General features: G+C 47.1%; 1 protein-coding gene and 1 long non-coding RNA gene across 5 annotated transcripts in view; one reads left to right on the top strand and one right to left on the bottom strand.

Annotated features, from left to right (window-relative positions):
* Window positions 1–6,429, top strand: part of LOC128400605 (myosin-7) — a 38,469-nt gene extending 32,040 nt beyond the window's left edge. The window contains exons 36-40 of one of the 2 annotated variants that reach the window (XM_053362911.1): window positions 1,260–1,385; window positions 3,225–3,500; window positions 4,584–4,679; window positions 6,010–6,144; window positions 6,265–6,429. In XM_053362911.1, the coding sequence (XP_053218886.1) occupies window positions 1,260–1,385; window positions 3,225–3,500; window positions 4,584–4,679; window positions 6,010–6,144; window positions 6,265–6,285 (654 nt within the window). In that variant the 3' untranslated portion in view covers window positions 6,286–6,429. Of the gene's footprint in view, window positions 1–1,259; window positions 1,386–3,224; window positions 3,501–4,583; window positions 4,680–6,009; window positions 6,159–6,264 lie in introns of both variants that reach the window. The other variant, XM_053362912.1, reaches the window with a different exon arrangement.
* LOC128400619 (uncharacterized) lies at window positions 1,378–27,141 on the bottom strand. 3 transcript variants are annotated; one of them, XR_008327351.1, is made up of 7 exons: window positions 27,121–27,141; window positions 26,126–26,186; window positions 25,474–25,596; window positions 16,396–16,539; window positions 13,982–14,109; window positions 5,775–5,927; window positions 1,378–2,089 (listed from the first exon to the last, which is right to left on the bottom strand). It is a non-coding gene; the product is annotated as an uncharacterized LOC128400619 (long non-coding RNA). The 3 variants fall into 3 exon arrangements; XR_008327349.1 differs by lacking the exon at window positions 27,121–27,141 and having other exon boundaries at window positions 26,126–26,396; XR_008327350.1 differs by lacking the exons at window positions 16,396–16,539; window positions 27,121–27,141 and having other exon boundaries at window positions 26,126–26,396.
* Window positions 27,142–27,437: the final 296 nt, after the last annotated feature.

Below are 27,437 nucleotides of genomic sequence, written 5' to 3'. Positions count from 1 at the left end.
TCAGGCATCCCTTCCTATTATGTACATTTTCACTATGCCTCTGTATAGTGGCATTCGCAGGAGTGGCTTAATTCTGATCCCGCATTTGTAAGAAATCGGTACTTTAGTGTGGAAGCACCTTATGCTTCGGAACTCCCTGCTGATTGACACCAGGGTGCGGCCTTCCCTGTGCTCTTTCCGGCGCCTGCTTAAAATCATTTTTGTTTAGACAAGGCTACTCAGATACAGAGCACGTTAATTGGGGTTTGTTTGTTTTTAGCTTACAGCTGTTTTTAATTAATAGTAGGATTTTTTTTAAAAAAATAGCTGTTTTCAACTCTTTATGACTGGTAATTTTATTGTTTTATTGTTTTTGCAAACTGCTCTGAGGTGTTTTATTTTTATTTTGTTTTAAATCAAGCGGTGCATAACTTTAATGAAATAAATACCATATTTTCCCGTGTATAAGACTAGGTTTCCCCCCCTCAAAAATAATGTACAAAATTTGGGGGCATCTTATACACGGATAGACCCCCCCCATTTTCTTAAACTGGAGTCCCCAAAAATAGGGGGCGTCTTATACATGGGGACAGGAAAATACGGTAACTTCTCAGTAACCGAGCCATCAGGGCATTCAAACTGGGGCCCTCCCCGGAGTGGCCACGCAGTCCTGACCTCACCGACACCTTGGCAGTGATGCCACTGCTATTGCCGCAGCTCTTCCCTGCCCGGTGAGCTACTCCTGGGCTTTCTAGAACATTCTGGGCAGAGACCAGCATTCACCGTATAATCCTAATGTTTTTACCACTGCCTCAGGAGTGGTGTGGGGCAATGGATTTATGGTATGACCAGTAGCAGAAGCTTGGGGTGCCAAGCACGGACCGGAGTCGGGAGATGATTTCTTAGCTGGGGAGATGGTAGCAGTGCCACAGGCTGCCAGAGAAACATCTGGGTTGTGGTTAAGGGGCATGTGCAGGACCTCAGAAAGGAAGCAACACCTAGGAAGGTCCTTTTTCCCCCAATGCTGGTCGGCCACTCCTGCCTCTGGTGTGGGGGAATGGACTTTCCGCCCATAGCAGATTCCAGAAACCATGGGACCAGCGTGCTGTAGGATTTCTTAGGATGGTTCAGAAATTGGGGAGTGGGGGCTACGAGGTCTAGAAAGAGTGGCTGCCTTTGCCTCAGGCTATGAAGCCATTTTCTGAGGTCATATTTTGGCAGGTCCTCCTATTTCTCCAGCAGCCCTAATTAAAAAAACCCATGGCGTATTTGTTTCACAGAACACCAGCCTCATCAACCAGAAAAAGAAGATGGAGTCCGACCTGTCCCAGCTGCAGACAGAGGTGGAGGAGGCAATTCAGGAGTGCAGGAACGCTGAGGAGAAGGCCAAGAAGGCCATCACGGACGTGAGTGGAATGAGAGATGTGCTCTTCTTCTTCTCCACGGAAGCAGTGGCTCCAACCTGAAAGGTTCCTTATGAACATGGAAACCTGCCTCAAACCATTGGTCCATTGAGCTTAGTGTTGTCTACACTGACCGGCAGGGTTTAGACAGATGAGAAGCATTTGCTACTAAGGTCATTTAGGAGGAGCTGCCTCAGCTGCACACTACAACACGGGTGGGTGACCTGCGGCCCTGACCTCATCATGTTCGGCCCCCAACACCTCCCGAAAGTTGATCCATCTTCCCTTCCTTCCTGTTAACGTCCTCCTTGCTTTTCCTAGGTTCTTTCTACTGTGCTTCCCCCCTTTCTGTGTAGTTTCAAAACAGCTGGAAGGCGCAGTGTTTTATTTGATTAAAATAACTTGATGGGATCTTTTTTAAAAAAACTATTCCCCGTTTTATATGGCAAAGGTTTATTTTGGCCCATCATTCTGAGAACAAACGCATAGATTTCAGTCATCTGTATGCGCGTCCGCTGAAGCACACTAAAGTCAGAAAGGAATTTTGTTCATTTGCTGTAGTTCTGTTGTATAGTTACTTACCTGAGAGTAGCAACATTTAACTCAGTGGCGCTTTGTTCTGAGTTGAATTTTCGCAGGACCAGGAATTCTAATCTGAGGTAGCCATGGTGAAAATTGAAGCAGAGCAGGTTTTTTTCTTTTCTTTTCTGGATTAATAAACCAAAAACAAAACTATTTTCATTGCTGGCTCCACCGACCAGCAGCTCTGCCCACTGCCAGCATGTAGACCCTGAGGGTTTACTCCTGAAGGAATGCAGCCCTGACAGAAAAAAATGTTGCCCCTCTGCCCAGAACAATGTATTCTTCCCCCACCATGTTTAGTGAAGATAATGTGAGCATATCCCAGAATTCGCTTTTTCCTTTGATTTATTGAGAGGAGGAGAGGCCTGTTAGTCACATTGACGAGAATACAGTGGTACCTCAGTTTTCGAACGCAATCCGTTCTGGAAGACCGTTCGAGTTCTGAAACGTTTGAAAACAGAAAACTCAATAGCCGACAGCTAGGCCTCAGGATCTTACATTCCGTGGAAGCCGCATGGCATGTTCGACTTCCGAGCATAGCTGTCAACTTTTCCCTTTTATTGCGAGGAATCCTATTCGGATTGACAGCTATGCTTCTGAGGCGTGTTTGAAAACTGAAGTATTTACTTCTGGGTTTACGGCTTTCGTAAACCAAAATGTTCGTCAACGGAGACGTTCGAAAACCGAGGTACCACTGTAAGTGGTTCAGGGATCTAAAGAGGAGTATGGGTTTGACTGTATGGGATTGGCAGAATTGACGAGCAGAATCCGTGACCAGGGAGAAGAGTCGGCTGAAGAAGACTGGAAAAAATTTAAGGACTATTTACAGAAATACTGTAAAACTAAGGAAAGTTAAATGGTGTTGGATTGAAATTGAGGGGTTTCTAGCTGTAATGATATAAAGGAACATAGATGGGGGGGAAAAGGGTTTGAAAAATAAGGTAATGTTATAAGCTGTAATGCTTTAAATGAAGGATTTGCTGAACAAATAACCTTAATTGGGATACAAGGAGGAGAAGTATGAGGAGGTCTGAGTAATTTGTTATTTAAAAGTATGATTTATGAACTTTATGTTTTTTTAATGTTTTTATTTGTTCTGTTTTTGTTTGTTTGTTTAAAAAATTGGAAAATCTAATAAATATTCTTTAAAAAAATATATAAAGAGGAGTATGGGCTTCTGCCCCCTTCACCTCTTCCCCTCAGGATTTTTAAGGCCGGCGTTGGGTTTGCCAGGCTGAGGTAATTCTCTGCTTCCTCCAGGCGGCCATGATGGCGGAGGAGCTGAAGAAGGAGCAGGACACCAGTGCCCACCTGGAGAGGATGAAGAAGAACATGGAGCAGACCATCAAGGACCTGCAGCTGCGGCTGGACGAGGCTGAGCAGCTGGCCCTGAAGGGCGGCAAGAAGCAGCTGCAGAAGCTGGAGGCCCGAGTGCGGGAGCTGGAGAACGAGCTGGAGATGGAGCAGAAGCGCAACGCCGAGAACGTCAAGGGCATGCGCAAGTGCGAGAGGCGCATCAAGGAGCTCACCTACCAGGTGCGGGGGCTCAGAGACCTCCTTTCTATGCAGAACAGCATCTAGCTGAGCCAAGATCGAACATGGTTCAATCTAACCGCATTCCGAGCAAGTAGCCTCCAGAACACATTGTCAGCGCCATCTCGAACCCAGCTCAGCCCCTGCCCCCGATTGCTAGTGGCTTGGCTCAGGGATCTGGAAAGATCTAGAATCAAGATGGCGATCTCGCCAAGCTTAAGATCACCTAATCGAACTGGTGGCATACAAAATCTAATGAAGAGCTGCATTGCTCTGTGATTTTCGAATAACAGGGAGAGTTGAAACTAGTTGAGAATTCAGAGGTACAGTGGTACCTCGGGTTAAGTACTTAATTCGTTCCGGAGGTCCGTTCTTAACCTGAAACTGTTCTTAACCTGAAGCACCACTTTAGTTAATGGGGCCTCCTGCTGCCGCCGCGCCGCCGGAGCACAATTTCTGTTCTCACCCTGAAGCAAAGTTCTTAACCCGAGGTATTATTTCTGGCTTAGCGGAGTCTGTAACCTGAAGCGTATGTAACCTGAAGCATATGTAACCCGAGGTACCACTGTATATTGTATTTAATTAAGGGGTATCAGAGTTTTTAGGGGGCTAACCAGGCTGGGATAGCTGGGATAGCAGGCTTGTTGGTTTTTGAATGTCTGGTGTAGATTTTTTCAATTTTGTTGTTCTGTATGGGACAATCACAATAAAGATTATCGTATCGTATCTGCCACCTGAGGCAAATGCTGATTGCTGCCTAATGGTAGGGCCAGCACTAGGATGCAGTGTGAGCAGGAACGAAAGTCATTTAGGAATGGTTGTATGGGGGAGGAATCAATTCTGGGTGAACCCAGCAGGGAAAGGAAGCTAAGAAGGCCTGACTTGTTCCGCTTTTTGAATAGTTTGGTAGCCGTCTAGGGCTGCTGTTTAAAGTTTGTTCCTTCTAATCCAGCCTCCCTGGACCATTTGCAGTCCTGCAAATACTACATGGGAGGTGGCAAAGCTGTCAACCCAGCACAGTGTGTCAGTTTCCTTCTTCAGCCAAATAACCTGCCTGTCTCTCCTTTCTTTCATTTTGTGTTGTAGACAGAGGAGGACCGGAAAAACCTTGTCCGTCTCCAAGATCTGGTGGATAAACTCCAGTTGAAAGTCAAGGCTTACAAGAGGCAGGCTGAAGAAGCGGTAAGCACGCAACCTTCGGGGCTAGCGTCCTTCAGCCCCGGGTCATCGTCCCCAGGCGGTGTTGGACTACAACTCCCACCAGCCCTAGCCAGTTTAGGTCAGGGATGATGGGAGATGTAGTCAAAGCAACATCTGGGGGACCCAAGGCTGAGGAACACTCGCCTAGGCTCCCTCTGCCTCCTTGACACCTGGGAGAACTCACCATGACCTGCCTCCTACGTGGCCCACCTAGGAACACAGAAAACTGTCTTATACTGGTATTGAGATCAGTAATGGCTGCAATTTCTGGCAGCAGCTCTCAAGGGTTTCAGACAAGCGTCTCTGCCAGCCCACCCAGAGATGCTGAGGAGCACAAGCCAGGTGCTCTAACCACTAAGCTCTGCATCCACTCCTCGCTTCTCCATTCCCCGTCATTATCCCCATTTACGTGCCTCAGTAAATGGACCTGCGGGTGAGCATTTTGCGGTCACTGTGGGCGACGGCAGAGAGCACTTCGCTCTTCCCCAGATTCCCCCCTCGTGCTACACGCACTCAGAAGTATTATCTTATTTCTTGTTTACGCCTCTCCCCACCCCGTCCCCGCCGACAGGGCAGCCGAATGGAAAAAAATGACAACAGAAGCAAATGAAAATCCAATATCCAATTCCATTAGAATCAGAACTTGTAAGCGGCGTAAAATCAAATAAAACCACATGTCAGCAGGATGTAAAATGACAAGATTAAAAACAGCCAGACTGTTAAAATCAACCGTCACCTGCTTTAATGCCTGCTGGGGGGAAGAAGAAGAAAAAAAGGAAAGAGGTTTTTGTTTTGTTTCTGTTAGTTAGTCAGGACAGAGGTGGTTTTTAACAATCTTTCCAGAGGAGGAAATCCCATTCTAGGGGCCCCCATTCTAGGGGCGGGGCTACGGCAACAGTGGGCGGAGCTGGAGAAAAATGGGGCGGAGCCTCCCCTTCCATCCCTTTTCCTCTTCATCCAGCAACCTGCAGGGACAGAGTTTCTCCCCACTGGCGATCCCAGCAGCTAGCAATACTGCCTTTGACAGCGAAGGTAGAACCTAAGCCTTTCGTCTCTGGTAGATGCAGATAGCCTTACCCTCCGTGAATTTTCCAGTTCTCTTCTAAAGCCATCCAAGTTGGTGGCCGCCGCTAACCCCTTGTGGCAGGGAGTTCCGCAGTCTGCACCGTACGAAGAAGTTTCTTTCGTTTTGTCTCGGATCTCCCAACATTCGACTTCGTTCGCTGCCCCCTGGTAGGACGAACTAGCTTTAATACACCACCCCATTGTGATTTCACCCCATCGCTTTCTCTCCCCCCCAACCCCAATGCAGGAGGAGCAGGCCAACAGCAACCTGGCCAAGTTCCGGAAGGTTCAGCACGAGCTGGATGAGGCCGAGGAGCGGGCGGACATCGCCGAGTCCCAAGTCAACAAGCTGAGGGCCAAGAGCCGTGATATCGGGGCAAAGGTGAGAAACCTCTGGTGCGTTATCGCTCCTCTCCAACTCCTATAATTTCGGTTTCTCCCCCCCCCCGATATCTGCATTTCTCCGCTGACTCCTCCTTCCTCTCTCCCTGTCCCCTTGCAGAAAGGTCTGAACGAGGAGTAACTCCTTTTGAAGATCAGATGCCCCCCATCCTCGAATCACACGTGTACCCCCAGCTCCACACCTGAAAGGCAGTGGAGGACGCTTCCGCCCCGCTCTGTATATCAGCACAGCCCCTGAAATGTAGAATAAAGGCTATCAAACAGCTATTGTGTTCCGTATGTCTCTGTACATGTCAGGGGCTGTTTGCCAGAGTGGTATATGATATAAAGACTCGCAGAGTACGTGCGAATGAATGCCGGTTGCTAGAGGCAAGCCAAGAGAGAAGGCGTTTTGCTAAATCACTGTGCTACAGCTAGAGGAGCCTTTCGGTCTGGTGTTACAAGATCACTTAAATGAAACCGAACTGGGAGCTGCAATGAAATGTTGCAGTATGAAGTGCTCCAGCAATGTCCCCCACAAGCTGAGCTCCCCGCCCCGGAAACACCATTCCATTCCCTCTTCCCCTGGTTTTCTTTTTGCCTCATTTCCAGCAGATATTCGGTTATTAGTGGCCACAAAGCCTGCCCAGTCCTCCCTGAGTTTTTCTTTTTAGGGATTACTTCCTTTTTAGAAGTACCCCCCCCAAAGATTTTCTGTTGTCCTTCTGCAAATTTGCGGTTCCCCCTAAACATGATGATACTGCCTGGTTTGTGTGTGTGTGTGTGTGTGTGTGTGTTTGTTTGGGCTTCAAAAACAATGGCACCCGTAGCCTGAACATCAGAATTATAAGGAATAATGATGATTTTACTCAGCATTTAGTGCCACGAAAGGTGCACTGCTGCTATAATAATAATAATAATAATAATAATAATAATAATAATAATAATAATAATAAATTTGTACCCCACTCATCTGGCTGGGTTTCCCCAGAGTACAAGGGGGTGAAGATCTGTGCTCTGAGGAAAAGAGACAATCTCTGGGCTCCTCCAGACGACCTGTTTATACCCCATTCCTCCTGTTCTTTTCTTGCACAAAGCTTACACAGCTGTCAGGCTATTCCCGGTTTTCACTGAGTGCTGCTTCTGATCTGTTTGCGGGGTATTTATATGTATTCCCATCCGTCATTCGTTTGCCCCACACTTTCCAACGTATGTTCCCATCGCTGCAAGAAGCCCTCTCTCTTTTTAAGAGGATTTGTGGCACTAGGGGACAGAGCCCTTAAATCCATCTTAATTGTGCAAACCCGAGTTTCCGGATATGTGTCTGAATCTCTCCATGCAAAATGCAGCCTGGAGACGCCCTCTGTGTTGCAGCCCTGGTCCTCTCAGGAAAGCACCCTCGACCAACCCCTTCTCCCTGGGTGAGCCTGCCTCTCCACTGATGTAGAAGCACCAAATTCACAGCAAAAGGCAAAGTTCCCTTTTGTCCAAAGTATCCAGAGTTGGTGTTTTGCCCAGTTTTCTGGCAGTATCTCAAGCCCCTTCCTGAACAACGGCTGCCACCTTGTGGCTTTCACCTGTTATTGGCTAATTGGGCCTAATCTCTTTCCTTGTAAGGAAGAGAGATTTGCTAAAACGATGCTTTTGAATTATGGTGCTGGAGGAGACTCTTGAGAGTCCCATGGACTGCAAGAAGATCAGACCTATCCATTCTGAAGGAAATCAGCCCTGAGTGCTCACTGGAAGGACAGATCCTGAAGCTGAGGCTCCAATACTTTGGCCACCTCATGAGAAGAGAAGACTCCCTGGAGAAGACACTGATGCTGGGAAAGATGGAGGGCACAAGGAGAAGGGGACGACAGAGGACGAGATGGTGGGACAGTGTTCTCGAAGCTACCAGCATGAGTCTGACCAAACTGCGGGAGGCAGTGGAAGACAGGAGTGCCTGGCGTGCTCTGGTCCAGGGGGTCACAAAGAGTCAGAGACGACTACACAACAACAACAGGGTCACAATCACACCATACAGAATTCCGGGAGCTGTAGTTTGTTAAAGGAGCTGAGAGCTGTTGGGGGCCCCTCTCTTCCCCGAGCTACAATTAGCAAAGTGGTTTAACGGTCAACCCTTCTTCCTAGGGGACTCTGGGAACTGTAGCTCTGTGAGGTGAATGAGGGGTCTCCAAGCAGCTCTCAGCACCCTTAACAAACTACAGTTCCCACAATTATTGGGGGGGGGCATGAAAGTTTAAAGTGGTATCATAGCACTTTAAATGTATAGCACGAATGTGGCCTGAATTCTACTCAGAGTTAGACCCATTGGAATCAACGGACCTTAGTCACGTTCATTCTTTTTAGTGGATTTACTCAGTGGGGCGCTAATATTGGTTATAACCCTGACTCCGAGGCTTAGCTTTCGATTGATTAAATTTGTGTGTTGGGTGTCACTAAAAAGTCCTGAATTGATTTACAGTGGTACCTCGGGTTACATACGCTTCAGGTAACAGACGCTTCAGGTTACAGACTCCACTAACCCAGAAATAGTACCTCAGGTTAAGAACTTTGCTTCAGGATGAGAACAGAAATCGTGCTCCGGCGGCACGGCAGCAGCAGGAGGCCCCATTAGCTAAAGTGGTACTTCAGGTTAAGAACAGTTTCACGTTAAGAACGGACCCCCAGAACAAATTAAGTACTTAACCCGAGGTACCACTGTACAAGCAAGTAAAAAAGAATAATGCAGAAATTAAAAAAGATCTAACAGTCTAATTGTGGCAGCCCCTAAATTGTGGAATTCCCTCCTGCGAGTGGTGTGTTTTGCATCATTATATAGTCTCCCTCACATGCTGAAAGCACACATCTTGACCCTCCCTGGACTTTGATATCTAAGATTTAGATTTTCTTTGCAATTGTTTTAAGCTCTGGACTGTAACTCTGGGACCTTAAAGCAAAAGGTGGGTAAGAAAGCAGATAACTGATAATTTCAGGTGCACTATTTGAATGTCTAGAGCAGGCGTTGGCTAGGCTTACCGGGCATGGGCCGGATCACTCCCGCGGAGATCTTCCATGGGCCGGACTGGCACAGCGTGACTCCAGAAATCACGTTTGCGCATGCCCAGACACTGAAAATCACTTCTGCACAGAAGCGATTTTCGGTGTCGTGGCATGCACAGAAGCGATTTCCGGAGCCACAGAAGAGAGTCCCCACGTTGTGCTGTGCCGGTTTAGCGCAGTGCGTGGGGACTCGCCAAGCGGGCGGCTCAGTTTGGGGCGGCTCGTGGGCTGCTTCCGGCCCATGGGCCTTAGGTTGCCAACCTCTGGTCTAGAGCAGGGTTCCGGAGGCCAGTCTTGGCCCTCCAGGGCACCCCGTTTGGCCCACAAGGCATTTCCCCCCAAATTACACCCACCCACCAGCTGATGTCAGCTGAGGACAGGGTGAAATCTAGCAGGAAACAGGCTGGCTCAGGCGAGGCAGCAGACATTATTATTATTATTTTAAAAATTGTGTACTGCTCTTCATCTTAGGGTCACAGAGTGGTTCGTGTCACAATAATAGAAAATGAGAATGCAAAGTACATAATAAAACAGAAACAACCTGCAAGCACAATTAAACGGCCATAGAATGTTAATCAGCCAAAGGTCTGGTTAGAGAGAAACGTTTACGCCTGGCGCCTAAAGATATGTAATGAAGACGCCAGGTGAGCCCCCCTGGGACAGTCGAAAGCGAAACTAAACTCTGCAAAAGCCCCCCTCCTGCTCTTAGGGAGATACCTGGTGCATTGGTCCTCAGCATCCCAAGCATGACAGATTTAATCCCTACTTGTCAGCTGATTAACGGGGGTTAAATCCTGCTCAGCCCAGCATTCCTCTTTGAGCTAGGGAGGCTCACGCAGGAGCCTGGCAGGGCTGCCAGGAAGCCCTTTGGCAAAAGCACTTCCAAGCAGTTTGGCATTCCTGATTGAGCCTCCGAAAACAGCAGCTGTGGGGCTTTGCGAGAGCCCTTTGCAAAAGCGCTTTCAAGCAGCCCGACGTTCCTCTCTGAGCCTCGGTTCTCAGAGCTTCAGGCGGGAGCAGTGGGTGAATGAGTTCTGCAGCCAAGCGACACCCAGAGACCCACAAGCGCCCCACCCCAGCTATAAACCTGCGCCTGTGATTCCTGCGGTGCTTTGCCCCCAGGTCGCAGCCCTTTGTGCAGAAAGCCTATAAGTCCCATGCTGTATCCAAAACACAGATATATAATAGATCGGTGCCAGCCTTGTGACAGCAGATACAGCCTTTCGCCAAATCACAGAGGTGGAAGGGTCTCAAAGGCCATTTAGCCTAGCCTTGTTGGCCAACACAGGAAATCCTCTGCAAGGCGCGCCTTCTGCTTAAAAAACTCAGTGAAGAAGAACACCACCTTCCAACACAGTCTGGGTGGAGAGGGACATTTATGTGCACTTCTGTTCTCCAATATACACCAGTTTCGGATACATCCATGCCATACATTTAAAGCACACAGCTTCCCCCCACCCAAGAATCCTGGGAGCTATAGTTTGTTGAGGATGCTGGGAACTGGAGCTCTGTGAGGGGTGGACTACAGTTCTCTCTCGCCACAGTCATAATGGATGTTGACCTTTCATACACTGGCAAACTACAACTCCCATCAGCCCCAGCAAGCATGGCCAATGGCCAGGGTTCATGGGAGTTGTAGTTTGGGAATAACTGAAAGGCCAAAGGTTCCCCGCCCTTAGTGGGTTGATTGTACCACTTGTAATCAGCTTAGTCAGTGAAAGCTGCACGTATTCACAGCAGAATGAACACAGAAGTCCGTCCCCCGTCCCCCCCCCCCGCTTCTCTCACCATAGCTGAACTTGCTGTAAAGTTTGGTGGCAGTGGTGATAAAGTGGTTGCTTCACACACACACACACACACACCACAGAATTAACTTGCGGAACTGCCTGCCACATGAAGCTGGTGGTGGGTGCTAGCATGGGTGTCTTTTGAAGGTGATTAGGCAAATTCATGGACTACAGGTATGCTGATGGCTGTTATCCATGATAGCTAGCTAGATGAACTTCCATGTTTAGACGCAGTGTACCTCTGAATTTATAGGGACGCGGGTGAACCACAGAGCCTAGGGCTTGCTGATCAGAAGGTTGGCGGTTCGAATTCCCGCAACGGGGTGAGCTCCCGTTGCTCAGTCCCTGCTCCTGCCAACCTAGCAGTTCAAAAGCACGTCAAAGTGCAAGTAGATAAATAGGTACCACTCCGGCGGGAAGGTAAACGGCGTTTCTGTGCGCTGCTCTTGTTTGCCAGAAGCGGCTTAGTCATGCTGGCCACAGGACCCGGAAGCTGTACACCAGCTCCCTCGGCCAATAAAGCGAGATGAGCGCCGCAACCCCAGAGTCGGCCACGACTGGACCTAATGGTCAGGGGTCCCTTTTTACCTCTGAATTTCAGTTTCAGGGGTGCGACAGCAGGGGAGGACTCCGCTTGTGTGCATCCTGGAGGCATCCGATCTGCCCCAGTGAAAAGAAAAACGCGACCTTTGATCTAGCAGGACCCTGATATGAACAAAAACCAGGCACCCACTTAGAAGACACATTATTTTAAGACAGGCACTGCTATTCACAGCTCTTTCAAACATTTGCATTCAAAACAATTCACACTTTTCTTTTTTAAAAAATCAGATGCTAAGTTTGTCAAGTATCATAGCTATCTGTACTGTTCCTGTAAGGTTTGCGATGTTTGTATCTATATATTTTTGTTTGTGCTGAGAATTGAAACCATGAAAATAGAAATAAAAAACAGCTGCTTGGTTAATCCAGGGCATCCCCCCCCCTTTAATCGATCCAAATGACAATCAATCAATCAATCAATCAGATTGAAGGAATAAACTGAATAATGGAATAAGCTAGCCTCACCGATTGTCTGGGAAAGTCCTGATCTGGGGAGTCTCGGGAGAGAGAACTGGAGGTTTCCCCCCAATGTAAATGAGACTCGCCATCCTGTTTCACACCCAGCAGAAAATTCCCATCGAAAAATTTGTTGGGGATGCAAAAGGAAAGGCGAGGGGGTGTCAGCTGCTGAACAAAAGGCAGATTAAAATATGCATATGTGCAAATGAGATTAGGCCAGGCTGGTAGGTGCCTAAAAGGGATCAGAGGCATTAAGCCCAATATTCAGGGAGATTAGAAGAGATGAAAGCACGCAGATGTATAGATTAGGCTGTCTTACGCCGGATCCCTTGATTAAACTGATTAAAATAGGTCAGCACTATTAAAATAGACTTCGGAGGATTAGAAGGGGGCTATTGATAGATATTGTTTTTAACAACAACAACAACAAAAATACCCACGACGAGACCATTCCTGGGCAAGTCGATCTGACTTCCTGCCTGAAACAGCTACGAAAATTGCACTGAAACATTCCTCTCTGGGAAAATGCCCAGGCAGTTCCTCGCATCCTGGAGCAGCTCTGTTTCTGCAAGGGAGAAGGGGTGCCTTTGGGCTCTTCACTCCGAGAAAGAAAATGGCGAGGAAAGTGCTCCGCGCAGCTCGAGTGAGCGAGCCAAGCTACAATGAAGGCGGGGTGCATTTTCCAGGGGGGATCTGATCAGATGCCAGCCTTGCAAAGCGGCTCGGGGAAGGGCAGTGTGAGAAGGATGCCATGTGCCTTTAAATCTCAGCCTTGCCCCCTACCCCAAAACAACCCCCTCTCACGCACAAGTGCCCACTTCTGTTAGCTGAGATTCCTGCAATGCAGGGGGTCAGACTGGATGACCCTCAGGATCCCTTCAGACTCAACGATTCCATTCGTGTCATTTGGAGCCTGCAATATTTCAGGCTGCCCGGGACTCTGAGACAAGGAGAAGTACCGTATTTTTCGCCCTATAAGACGCACCAGACCACAAGACGCACCTAGTTTTTGGAGGAGGAAAACAAGAAAAAAAATATTCTGAATCTCAGAAGCCAGAACAGCAAGAGGGATCACTGTGCAGTGAAAGCAGCAATCCCTCTTGCTGTTCTGGCTTCTGGGATAGCTTCGCAGCTTGCATTCGCTCCATAAGACGCGCACACATTTCCCCTTACTTTTTAGGAGGGGAAAAGTGAGTCGTATAGAGCAAAAAAATAAGGTATTTCATTTCCCAGCTCCATGTCAAGAGGAAGGGCAACCCTGAGCTTGATATCGTCAATAATAAACACAAAAGAGGCCTCCAACATATTCACAGCTGGCTTAGGCCTGTAAGCTCAGTGGTGGGATATCTGCCTTGCGCAGCGAAAGCCCCCGATGGCACCTCCTGGTAGGTCTGGGTGATTTCCCGGCCTGAAACCCTGGCAAGCGGCTGCCAGCCAGTGTAAGCAGTGCTGAGCTAGATGGACTCTGCATAAGGCAGTTTCCTATTGATGAACTTCTTTATGGGGGGGGGGACCTGGCTGACCTTAGCCTTGGTGAAGACTTGACGTTTTCATCCCCCCAAAAGTTTTTGATTTGAGTTTCCATTGAAACGAGGCTGTATTTTAATGTTTTAATGTTGTATTTTAATCTTGTTTTTAAGTTGTATTTCAATCAATTTGTTTTTATATCAGGTGTTAACCGCCCTGAGCCTGGTCTAGGCTGGGGAGGGCGGGGTATAAATAAAATTATTTATTATTTATTATTATTATTGACCTCTTTGGGGAGCAGGATGCTAGGCTAGAGGGACATTTGGTCTGAACCTGATCTTCTTGCATATTATTTGTTATCAATGGACATGGGGCCCATCGGCCAGTTCCACTGCTAAGAGAAGGGACCACAGACTGGCTTACGGTGGATGCCGGATAACATTCCGGTTCCTGGAAATTGGGATTAACTCCTGGACTCACCTCAGCCATCCAAGCAGTGTCTGTCATACGCCTTCAGGGTGCTGTGGGGACACGGGCGGTTCCTTGGTCTTGCCAAACGGCTGTGTGGCCTAGTTTTCCCTCACCGATGCTGCCATATATACCTCCACCTGTTGAGAGTCAACAATGAGGGACAGGCCTTCTCCTGCTTCCTCCATCCTCTCAGGTTGCAGGGGGTTGGACTAGATGACTCACGGGGTCCCTTCCAACTCTATGATTGTTGTTACGGGACTTATGGTCTGTGTGTGTGGTTTGGGAGCTGCACGGTCAGGGAAAAAAACAATGCTGTCCAGGGTTGTAAAGACTGCGGAGAGAATAACTGGGTGCACTCTTCCCACCTTGGATCAAATCTACGTTTCCAGGTTTCATAAGAAAGCTGCAGAGATAGCGCAGGATAGTGCGCACCCCGGAAATGATCTCTTTCAGCTTCTGCCTTCTGGAGGAAGGCACAGGGATATAAAGACTAGGGCTAGCCGTCTGAGAAACAGTTTCTACCCAAATGCGATTTTGGTTTTAAACACATTGTAAGGAGCCTAGGGGGGTGCGAGTGGCACTGTGGGTTAAAGCACAGAGCCTAGGACTTGCCGATCAGAAGGTCGGTGGTTCAAATCCCCGCGACGGGGTGAGCTTCCGTTGCTCTGTCCCTGCTCCTGCCAACCTAGCAGTTTGAAAGCACATCAAAGTGCAAGTAGACAAATAGGCACCACTCCAGCGGGAAGGTAAACTGCGTTTCCGTGCGCTGCTCTGGTTCGCCAGAAGATTAGTCATGCTGGCCACATGACCTGGAAGCTGTACGCTGGCTCCCTCGGCTAATAAAGCGAGATGAGCACCACAACCCCAGAGTTGGCCACGACTGGACCGAATGGTCAGGGGTCCCTTTACCTTTAAGGAGCCTAGGACTTGCCGATCAGAAGGTCGGCGGTTTAAATCCCTGCGACGGGGTGAGCTCCCGTTGCTCGGTCCCTGCTCCTGCCAACCTAGCAGTTTGAAAGCACGCCAGTACAAGTAGATAAATAGGTACCACTGTGGCAGGAAGGTAAACGGCGTTTCCGTGCACTGCTCTGGTTCACCAGAAGCGGCTTGGTCATGCTGGCCACATGACCTGGAAGCTGTATGCCGGCTCCCTCGGCCAATAAAGCGAGATGAGCGCCGCAACCCCAGAGTCGGCCACGACTGGACCCAAGGGTCAGGGGTCCCTTTACCTTTACCTTTAAGGAGTCTGTATGGGAGTATATTGTATTTAAAAATGGGGTATCAGAGTTTTTAGGGGGCTAACCAGGTTGGGACAGCTGGGATAGCAGGCTTGTTGGTTTTTGAATGTCTGATGTAGATTTTTCAATTTCGTTGTTCTGTATGGGACAATGACAATAAAGGTTATCGTATCATCGTATCGTACCCAGTGGGAGGGAGCTGTCGGGGAACTCCCTGTTCAAAACTGCCTCCAAACAGCTCCCCAGGAAGACACCTTGGTTATAAATGCAGACATCATTAACTTCAGGCAGAAAGATAACAGCCTAATCACAAGACACGTTTAATGTCCACTTAAAAGTGCATTAAAACATTGATCAGCACCAACAGGATAATGAATCTGAATCTCCCAGCACCATCTCCTTAACCGGCGATGTTGCTCTCTTAAAGTGCCTATAGACAACCGGGAATGGAGCTATCTTCCTGGCCCGTGTGATAAACTGCTCTGTGTAGCTCCAAAGCTTGCCTCTTCTTGCAAGCTTCATACACCAGCTCTTCTTTCTGTGTCTTTCTCCCGGGCAAACTGAGTATCTTGTGGGGAATGGAAAACAAAGGGAAGCCAAAATATTCCCTCTTTGCACCCAAATGCCTCTTTTCCCCAATAGAAAATCTCTACACCATGGTCCAAGATGAATGCTACTGAATAAGTTCAATACAGATATATTGTCGAAAGAATTGGTCTTGTATATGGTCTCGGCAGCTCAAATAGTCATTGCAACTCAATGGAAAACAACCCACAATCTTACCACTTGCTCTGGAATATAGCAATAATGGAGAAAACTACTCATAATTTGAGATTTCGACAGGACACTTTTTATATCATTTGGCATTCCTTTTATTGCACATGCAGAGGAACCATCATTTTCAAGACAAACCTCATCACAAGCCCAGAAAAATTGGAACGACGCTTGACAATCAAATCAGGCCGATATTCTTTACTTGCACTTTTCCCAAACTTAACCCAGGCACAACTCATTCTACCCCTGCTTTATAGTTTTGCCTCTCATCTTTCGATTTCCATCTACGGTTTTGTATACCATTACAGAAGGAAATAAAAATACATTTACAGAAAAAGGAAATCTCTGCGCCTCCCCAGCCCAGCCCAGCCCAAATGTGCAGCTTGATACATTTCTAGTATGCAAAAGTACCTGGTGGTCTGAGGGCTCCAGAACTCAATATCCCGTTGCCTCCTCTTGCTTGGGATTAATCTGACAGGAGGAGTGGATGCTACCCTGGCTGGCGAGGGGAGGGTCTTAGGTCGTGGGGTGGGAGGGGCAGGAGACAGCTGTGAGCTGGAAGAAAAGTGGGGAGCAATGTACTTGTCAGTCCTCTGCCTATTAATCTGCACCAGCTCTGAACTGGTTCGCCCCATGGTTTTGTCAGTTTATTTATTTCTCTACAAAATACAGTACTTACTTTGCACATAAATAATAACCCATGCTCTGTACTTTTGCTTTTTATAGGTTTTTTTTAACATGTCATTTCCAACAATCATTTAACATATCTTATACAAGGTTTTAGACTTCCGTCAACAACCTCTGAAGATTTTCTGTTCTTTATCACTTGTTCTGCATTTCTTAATTTCTCTATTTCTTTTAATTATCATTAACTAATAACTCTCTTCATAGTCTTTTTTGCAATATTTCGAGTAGTCCTCCTTACAGAACTTCTTGCAGTCCTACTAGCGTAATCTGTTAATTACAATTGCTTTTCAAATAGTTCAAATATTTACTCCGGTCTTCTAAGAATCTCTGGTCCCGCAGGTTTCGAATCCTTCCTGTTAATTTATCTAATTCTGCATAGTCCGTTAATTTCATCTGCCATTCTTCTTACGTCGGTAATTCTTCTTGCTTCCATTTTTGTGCAATAATAATATTCTTGCTGCCGTCATTGCATATAAAAACAACTTACAACATGCTCTGCACTTTTGCAACAAAGATGGAGCGAGTTTTTTTCCTCCCGCTCCAGAGGGCAGGACTCGAACCAACGGCTTCAAATGGCAAGATTCTTCTTCAAAAGGAGATTCTGACTAAACATCAAGAAGAACTTTCGGGAGGCAAGAGCTGTTCAACCCTTGGGAAGTGTTGGACTTCCCTTCCTTATAGGTTTTTTATTTTGTATATAATTTTTATTAAGTTTTCTGTTTTACAACTTAAGATACTCGTTTTACCTCCTTAAGTTATCAGTGACTTCCCTTCTCTTTCCATGGTTCATTTTACATATCATAAATCCCGGCGTGTTTTACAAAAACCATACCATTCAGTATTCCATTATTGCATGCATCAAAACTGTTGAATTTATCTTAATGCTGCCGGTGTTTTCAGCTGTACACAGTTATTTCCCATATATAAAATAAACGTTTTCCAATCTTCTTTAACGTATGTTCTTCTTGTTCTCTCATTCTATATGTTAAGTCTGCGAGTTGTGCACATTCTGTCAACTTAAGTTGCCACTCTTCTTCAGTTGGGACCTCACCCATTTTCCAATTTTGGGCTAACAAAACACAGGCCACAGTAGTGGCATACATAAACAACCTTTTTTGACACATGCGGATTTCAGTCTGCGTTATCCCCAACAAATAGAACTCTGGTTGTTGTTTTTAAAGTACTTTAAAACATTTTTTTCAATTCGTTATGGATCATTTCCCAATACTCTTTTACCCTTTTGCAAGTCCAATGCATAGGAAATAACGTTCACACCCACTGTTTGCATCTCCAGCACTTATCTGATTCTCTCTCATACAATTTAGCAAGCCTATACCATCTGTGAATCATTTTCAGGTAGTTCTCCTTCAAAGAACAACATGCTGTAAACTTCAAGTCACTTTTCCAAAGTTTCCCCCAGAGGTTAACCTTCCTTGGAGGTTTCTAAGCAGAAGATGGGGGCCATATGCCATGGGTGCTTTAGCTGAGATTCCTGAATCGCAGGGGGTTGGATTAGACCAGGGGTCAGCAAACTTACTGCGCCTTGGGCCGGTGTCTCCAGCGCCAATCGCGCGGCGGGCCGGAAGGCGGGGGAACGTGTGCCCATACATGTGCGCACACGCTATTTCCGGCACACTTCCGGGTTGGAGGAGCACCGGAAATAGCTTGTGCGCATGTGCACGGGCCTCTTCCGACCCGGATGGGCACTGGAAATAAAGCTTGCACATGCGCAAAAAAGGCTTGTGCATGCGCACAAGCTATTTCTGGTGCTCCCCCAACCTGGAAGTGGGCAGCTGCGCAGCGCAGTGCTGGTGAGAGCAGGCAGTGGCAGCGGGTGGCGGGGGTTGCCACAGGCCGCCCCTCGGGCCTTATCTGGCCCACGGGCCTTAGTTTGGGGACCCCTGGATTAGATGACTCTCGGGTTCCCTTCCAAGTCTACAAACAGAAAGTCGCTTACCTGCAGACAGAGTGCTTACCGGCTGGAAAGGGCAGCAAGGTGAAAAGTGTAGCGACACCACCCCCCCATTTACAAACTCATAACCTGAGCTCGTGCCCACTTAGTTTCCCCCTTCCTAAGACATATTATTCTCTCTTCTTCCCATATATGTGTGACTCCTTCATCAGGAACGTGTTCTTAGGTGCCCTTTGCTATATCTTGCGGTGTCCTGGGCCCCAGGGCAACTGCCAGAGCTCTCTAGCTGGCAAGTCTGGCGCATTCAATACCTATAGTTGCAAAGTTTCGAAACGATTTGTGTTTGCCTCGCCCAGCCGTGCCATGATGTTCTCAGAGTCTTTGGGTCTAGCAGGTGCTCTAAATCTGAGAATTAAAACAAGGGCAACCCAAACCCCCTCCCTTCTCCACTCCTCCCTCCGAAAGACAGTTGTCTCTCTCTCGCCCAGCCCCCTGCTGACCCTCGTCTCTTGCTGGTTTGGGGCCTGGCTTAGAAGGCGTCAGGCAAGCTGATGCCAGGGATGAGAGGAAAACCAGAAGAGCCCGGCTGGATCAGAAACCCATGACCCATCGAGACCAGGATCCCGTCCTGCAAGCGGGACCTGGGCACAAGAGGATTTTTAAAATTTGTAATTAAATTTGTATACCACCCTATACCCGCAGGTCTCAGGGGTTCACAAGATAGAATCGCAACAGCATAAAACACATAATAAGAACAAGAACAAGAACAATCCAACAATCCCACACCTACCCAACACATTTTAAAAGGGCGTTGGTTGGATGTCAATCAGCCAAAAGAATGGTTAAAGAGGAACGTTTTTTGCCTGGCACCTAAAGGTATATAATTTTCACTTTCTGCGGTTTCCAGCAACTGGTATTCAGAAGCACTGGTGCCTCTGACCATGGAGGCAAAAGCATAGACGTTGACATACCCTCCAACATTTCTCCAATGAATATAGGGACGTCCTATTTTTAATAATAATAATAATAATAATAATAATAATAATAATAACAGTGCCCCACCTATCTGACTCAGTTGCCCCAGCCACTCCGGGTGGCTTCCAACATATATAAAAACGGAATAAAACATTAGACATTAAAAAAAAAACCTTCCCTATACAGGGCTGCCTTCAGATGTCTTATAAAAGTTGTCTAGTTACTTATCTCCTTGGCTGGGGGTGGGGTCGCCTAACTCCATACCCTCCAACATTTCTCCAGTGAAAATAGGGACATCCAAAGGAAAAGCGGGACATCCTGGGATCAAATGAGAAACCGGGACGGCTTCTTTAAATCTGGGGCTGTCCCTGGAAATTAGGGACACTTGGAGGGTCTGGTAAAAGAGATCAGCAGAACTGGGATAAAGATGAGATGTTGGAGGGCCCAGGCCCAACCTGAGGAGCCCTGATGTATCTCAATGCAGGCTGTGTGGGGTTATTTTTTTTGGGGGGGGGATACTTGTCAGGGCCTGAGGATGGTTGTGGGGCACCGCTAGAGCAGGAAGAGGCAAGTATAGGGCAACTGAGCCTTCTGGTTCAGAGATAAGAGGTTGTCTCAGCCAAGAAAGGAACTGAGTTCATGAGGTTGGGAGGCTGAGGGCCAGATTGGAGGAACAGAGGAGGGACCCGAGTTGTGGGTTTGGGGGCTCGGGACAGAAGGGGCCAGCAGAGACGGCTCTTGTTGTTGTTGTTTAGTCGTTTAGTCATGTCCGACTCTTTGTGACCCCTGGACCAGAGCACGCCAGGCACTTCTGTCTTCCACTGCCTCCCGCAGTTTGGTCAAACGCATGTTCTTAGCTTCAAGAACACTATCCAACCATCTCGTCCTCTGTCATCCCCTTCTCCTTGTGCCCTCTATCTTTCCCAACATCAGGGTCTTTTCCAGGGAGTCTTCTCTTCTCATGAGGTGGCCAAAGCCTCAGCTTCAGGATCTGTCCTTCCAGTGAGCACTCAGGGCTGATTTCCTTCAGAATGGATAGGTTTGATCTTCTTGCAGTCCATGGGACTCTCAAGAGTCTCCTCCAACAGCATAATTCAAAAGCATCCATTCTTCGGCAATCAGCCTTCTTTATGGTCCAGCTCTCACTTCCATACATCACTACTGGGAAAACCATAGCTTTTACTATACGGACCTTTGTTGGCAAGGTGATGTCTCTACTTTTTAGAGACGGCTCGGTGAGAGCTAATTCCCCATAGCAGGGGACGGGGCACAGTTTTGGCGGCAGTGAGGTCAACTCAACCCAAATTCTGTTGCAGATGACATTAGGCTTGGGTTGCGCAGATGCATCTCTGCACTGACACCCTCTTTGTGCGTGTGTGCCCCCCCTCTCCAAATCCCCGGAATCTCACACCTCTTCCTGGATAACAGTTGCACTCTTGTTTGGGTATCACCACTTTATACCAACTAAGTGGACATTATGTTCGGGGAACCGGGCCAGATTCAATTTCTCCAGCCTCTCTCCTGCGGATGCTTTTTCCCTAGCGCAGGAGGAGAGACAAAGGCCTCAAGATAATTAACTCATCTCCCCACCCCACCCCACTGCCGCCACCCACCCCATAAGCTATCCCCTTCTTCTTTTTGTCTCGATATAAAAAGACCAGGATTCCAGAAAGCGAGCCAAGGCTGGGAAGCTGTCAACAGCAGCTGGGTGTGAAGAGAGATATTTGCCAGAGACAAGGGAATGCAGCACTCCCTGATACCGACAGCGAGGATCCCAGCCCCGACCCCTTGCTCCCCACATCCAACCCCCAACTGGCGTGTGGATCTCTCAGTTTCAACCCCCCAAACCCCCCCAAATATCCTACCCTAAAGAGACAGACGTCGGCAGACAGCTACGACTTAGCTAGAGCGACGTCCCTGCAAGGGAGAGAAGGTTACGACATTTGGGACTTTCTTTTCCTTTTTATGTTTTCATTTATACTTTTTCAAGTTTATACATTTCATTAGTTTTACAATTGATTTAACATTTCGCAGTTTGACTTCCTTCCCCCTCTTCCTGCGGTTCCTTATTTTTTAAAAAAAATCTTCTGCATATCCAGCTTCATTTAATTTGCTCATTTAATTATCTACTTTCAGTGTATACTTTTATGAATCTGCAGGTTATTACAATAACCCTGCCAATGTTTTTATCTGTTTACAACTTATCTGTAAATATTCAATAAACCATTTCCATTCTTTTCTAAAAACGTTTGTTATCTTGATTTCTTATTCTTCCGGTAAGTTTCGCCATTTCCACATATTCCATAAGTTTTTGTATCCATTCTTCCTTTGCTGGGACTTCTCTTATTTCCATTTTGGGGCAAGTAGCATTCTTGCTGCTGTAGTAGCATACAGTACATGAATAAATTTCTATAGAATCTAGGTAGTTTTGTCCCTATAATTTCCAAAAGAAAAGCTTCTGGGTTTGTTTTTGTCTGTGTGTTTTTTTACAAAAGTTATTTTGGGCTTTCCTGTTGGAAAATGTTAGATGTTTTACTGTGTTAGATGTTTAATGTTAGATGTTTTGATTTGTTCGAAGCTGCCCAGAGTAGCTGGGGCAACCCAGTCAGATGAGCAGCATAAAAATAAAATAAGAAATGAAATGAAATTCCTCTCTCACAATATTAGAACTTGGTGGCATCCAGCAAAGCTAAATTTTGGAAGATTCAGGACAGGTGGAAGGAAAACTACGCAGCGCGTAACTGTGGAACTCCCTCCTGCAGGAGGAAAAGATGGCCACAAACTTGGATGACTTTAAAATAAAGGTAAAGGGACCCCTGACCATCAGGTCCAGTCGTGACCAACTCTGGGGTTGCGGCACTCATCTCGCTTTATTGGCCGAGGGAGCCGGTGTACAGCTTCCGGGTCATGTGGCCAGCATGACTAAGCCACTTCTGGCGAACCAGAGCAGCGCACGGAAACGCCGTTTACCTTCCCGCTGGAGTGGTGCCTATTTATCTACTTGCACTTTGACGCGCTTTTGAACTGCTAGGTTGGCAGGAACAGGGACTGAACAATGGGAGCTCACCCCGTCGTGGGGATTCGAACCACCGACCTTCTGATCAGCAAGTCCTAGGCTCTGTGGTTTAACCCACAGCGCCACCCGCGTCCCTTTGGCTTTAAAATAGGATTGGAGAAATTCATGGAGAAGAGGGCTATTGATGACTATGGTCAGAGGCAGCAGTGCTTCTGAATGCCCGTTGTGCTGGAAACTACAGGAGGGGAGAAGGCTCTTGTGTTCGAATCCTGATTGCGGGTTTCTAATAGGCATGTGGTCAGCCACTGTGAGAAGAAGAGGCTGGGCTAGATGGCCCCAGGGCAGGCTCTTCCCTTGTTGTTGTGGCTGTTGCACATTCCTCTCACGCACCTGTCAAGAGAGACCACAGAAGTGGCCTGTAGGTCTCCGATAGGGATATCAGGGGGTTGGGGAGAAATTCAAACTGCCCAGAGCAATTCATTAAACAAAACGACAACTCTCATTCGAATTGTGCCCTCCTCGGGATTTTGTGGTGTTGTTATCTACCCGAAAAAAGAGTGTGAAATGTGAAACAGTGTGCATAAAAATGCAAATGTTTCCCTGTTTAATTTTTAAGCAGATTTCCTCCCCCCTCCTGGAACTTGCAACACAAGGAGACAAAGCAAAACTTTGTCATCTATTGCTGAAAACAACATGTAAGCATGCATTGTATTGGGGAAACTTGCTTTTTTTAAAAAAAAAAGCTTTCACTGGCTTTCACTTGTAGCCGAGTAAGATTGTATTCCCTGAACACGGTCTTAACAGTGAGTCCGTTAAGTGACTGTGGAGGCCAATTCTGGATCCACATGTCCTTCCACTGTGGGGATCTAGGTTTCCAGATGAGAGTTGATCACTCGCAAGCCAGTGTTTCCCAATTGTCGGTGTTTATACTACATTTTTTTAGATTTGCCTTGAGAGTCTTTAAACCTCTTTTATTGACCATCAGCATTACGCTTCCCCTTTGTAAGTTCGGAATATAGTAGTTGCTTTGAAAGACGATAATCAGGCATCCGCACAACATGACCAGTCCAGTAAGAATCATTGCTTCAACACTGGTGAACTTTGTTTCTTCCAGTACACTGATATTAGTTCGCCTGTCTTCCCAAGTGATGTGTAAAATTTTTCGGAGACACCATCGATGGAATCTTTCAAGGAGTTGGAGACGGCATTTATAAGTGGTCCATGTTTCACAAGCATACAGGAAGGTTGGTAGTACAATAGCTTTGTAAACAAACATTTTGGTTTCCCTGCGAATGTCCCAGTCGCTATGTCTAGATAGGCCATAATTAACTCTTCCAGTAGGGTCTCCTTATGTAGGGTTGCCATATTTCAAAAAGTGAAAATATAGACACAAAAGTTTTAAAGTTGTTGAGCTTTATTTGCAAGGGCTGAATATCTGCTATGTCTGGGAAATTCCAGACATACGGTAACCCTACTGTATGCCATTATTTATTGTTTTGCTAGTCGCTTTGTTTATTGTGCCTGTAATTCTGCTGCAATCTACTCTGGGATTACTCCTAATTGCCAATTTTCTGGTGGGGGGGTGATAGTTACTAAAGACACACACATACAAAGTCTCTCTGCATGATCAGCAGAACCCCAAGCCTGGCCAAAGTTTGTAATATTTAAAAAATCAACAGGCCGGCATAGTTGGCGCTTGGGTGATACAGAAAATGAGCAGAAAATGGGAACCAACAGCATCTTGTTCTCTCTTAAAGTAATGAAGGTGACTTTGGTCTGAGTCATTTGCTGTCTTCTCATGAAAACCATGTGGCTTCATGTTGTATTGGTAACATGGGGGGGAAGGGGGGGCGTTCCAGGTCACATGATCCTTTCCTGCCCTTGCCCCAAGGGACAAAAGAATGCAAGAGTGCGAATGAACTGCATTATCCCACTCATTGGAACTCCCTGCCTGTTGACAACAGATATTCGCTTTCACTGTGCTCTTTTTGTGCTCTGCTTAAAAACACTGTTGTTTTAGACAAGACTATCCATTGTAGTCCATTTAGGGATGCGGGTGGTGCTGTGGTCTAAGCCACTGAGCCTCTTGGGCTTGCCAGTCAGAAGGCTGGCGGTTCGAATCCCCATGATGGCGTGAGCTCCTGTTGCTCTGTCCCAGCTCCTGCCAACCTAGCAGTTCAAAAGTATGCCATCTAGATAAAGAGGTACCGCTGCAGCGGGAAGGTAAACGATGTTTCTGGGCGCTCTGGTTTCCATCACGGTATCCCGTTGCACCATAAGTGGTTTAGTCCTGCTGGCCACATGACCCGGAAAGCTGTCTATGGACAAACACTGGCTCCCTCGGCCTGAAAATGAGATGAGTGCCGCAATATCATATTCACCTTTGACTGGACTTAACCATCCAGGGGTCCTTTACCTTTTACCCATCCATTGCAGTGAATGATGGTATAACAGAAAAAAAGAACACTAGCCCGAGGTACAAGACAAGGATGCCCCCTTTCACCAATTTTATTTGTATTGGGCATTGATTCTCTGACCAATGTAATTAGAGAAGATGGAAATATAAAAGGAATAAGTAAAAATGGAAAACAGAAAATAAGCTTACTTGCATATGACACCTTGCTAACAATTGAAAATCTGTTGGAAAATATGCAGGTAATAAAGGCACCTTTGGAAAGAAAGAAAAAAATCTATCCAGACATGTAGAGTGTTGACACATGTTTTAGTATTATCTTTAGTGCATCGTTGATTTCAATTAAATTCTCTGAATGTTTCAAATAGTTGCCTTAAAACTCCACCCCCCCATTGCTTTATTCTTTCTGTAAAGCACTCTGAGGTTTCGTTATAGTCAAACCGTCCATAATTCTTGCAAAATAAATAAGCAAAAGCAAACACTCACTAGATCTGTAGGTTACCAATGCAGTGTGCAACCAGACTGGGAGCAGTTCATCAGAGAACCTCTGAGCATGTGCAGTTTGCCCTTCCCTCGCATCCGAGTCTCGAGGGCCATCTGACAAAGTGCCTGGCAGTCATAGGACAAAAACTCTGCATCAAGGAGTCACAACTTCTACTAATTTAAAAGGAGAAAGATTTATACAATCTGAGAAGAAGCCAGAATATGTGTTTTAAGCCCAGGATATGCCTCATATGTCTTCTTTCAGTCTAAATCAGGCATCCCCAAACTCGGCCCTCCAGATGTTTTGGGACTACAACTCCCATCATCCCTAGCTAACAGGACCAGTAGTCAGGGGTGATGGGAACTGTAGTCCCAAAACATCTGGAGGGCCAAGTTTGGGGGTGCCCAATCTAAGTTATGCGTATTAATTTTGCCTTTTAATGCTCTGAATCGCCCTGAGATCTTCAGATGAGGGGCGGTATACAAATTTAATAAATAACGATAAATAAAGTTATCTACCAGGAAGAGATGAATCTTGTGTACAGAAGGAACGAAGCGGAATAGATTGCAGTTAAATCGTAAATAAATTCAATGACAAATTATCCTGCTCCTACAGTCTGTGGGGAGCTTTGCAGGATAGTTAAGGTCCACCTACCGACCACAAAAAGACCTTCCTTGCCCCCTCCTTTAACCGTGCCAGCGATGAGGACTAGAACCTTACGGCAAAAACAGATTCTGCCGTCGCAGAGGCACCACCACAGTTCCACGGAACATACAAAGGGCTGCGGATGCGTCAGAATGAAATTGAGCCCTGCAATCTCGCGGTCCACCTGCCTTTGTTCGGCCGTGAGGCACCGTCCCACTCAGCACTCCAGTCCAGGTGCTGCCATCCAACCCCACCTAAAAAGCATCTTAGCTCTCACTTCTCTGGGCCTTTTGGGCTCCCCCCCATCAGCCACTACACACCAGCACAGACCGCTCCCGGGCCCTCCTCTGCGACAAAAGAGAGCCGGGCCCAGGAAATGATCCGAAAGCATCCTAGTGCCACAAACAAAACAGGTGTTAATCCCCAAACCCCGTCAAAACCGCCATCTCCCCCCTCCGGCCGCTTAATCCCACCCCTGGGCTTATCCTGGCTCCGAGCACCTGTCCCCCATTCCCCATCCCTCCCCCGGCTGGTCAACAATAGCAGCTGAGAATCAGCGCCAGTCAACAATGGCAGCTGAGAATCGGCACCCTGGTCTGAAAGGCCTTGGGAAGGCGTGAAGTTCCCGGGGGGGGGGTGGAGGTGGAGGGAGAGAGCTAATTCCAGCTCCCCATCTCTGACCGCCCTCCGAGGCCCCCCGTTCCCTCAAACAACCCCCATGCCGTCCACCCAAGGTCAGGGAAGGTGACCAGGGTGGTTTGGAGGGGAGGGCAGAGGTCAAAGCCAGACATTTCCCTCCCACCCGCCCCCCACGGCATTCTTTGAGCGTCATCCCTCCTTCGCAAGGGACATCCTGTCCGTGCACCGGTGATGATTGCCATCCATAGTGGTGCTGGGACAGCCATGCAAAGAATCGTAGGACCGTAGAGTTGGTGACCAAGGGTCTAACCCCATGCGGTGCAGGACCAAGGCATTGCACCTGCAAAAATTTGTGGCCGTCTTACAGTTTTCAATCGGTGTGCTTTAACTTCTGAAATTGTTATGTATTGATGTCAACCCACTACTTAATAGATTTCTTGCAGCTTTTCATGCCACAGATGCTCCCGAGCAGGACTCTACTGTATACTGCCCTGTGTTTTTCAGAGCAAGGGAGGTATATAAATTTAATAAATGAGCAAATGACAAAATTACACAAGTTGCGCTCTAAGTAAGACCCTGTTTGCACCATACTGTAAACTGAAAGCACTGTGAAGCCACTTTATACAATCGTGATTCTACGATGGTATGATTCGTTTTATTCTACTGCATGTTAACAAAAAGG

This window comes from Podarcis raffonei, chromosome 13 (assembly GCF_027172205.1).
Source record: "Podarcis raffonei isolate rPodRaf1 chromosome 13, rPodRaf1.pri, whole genome shotgun sequence".
Classification (NCBI taxonomy): Eukaryota; Metazoa; Chordata; class Lepidosauria; order Squamata; family Lacertidae; genus Podarcis; species Podarcis raffonei.
The sequence above is the reverse complement of the archived record's forward strand: the minus strand, read 5'-3'. Positions and strand labels throughout refer to the sequence as shown.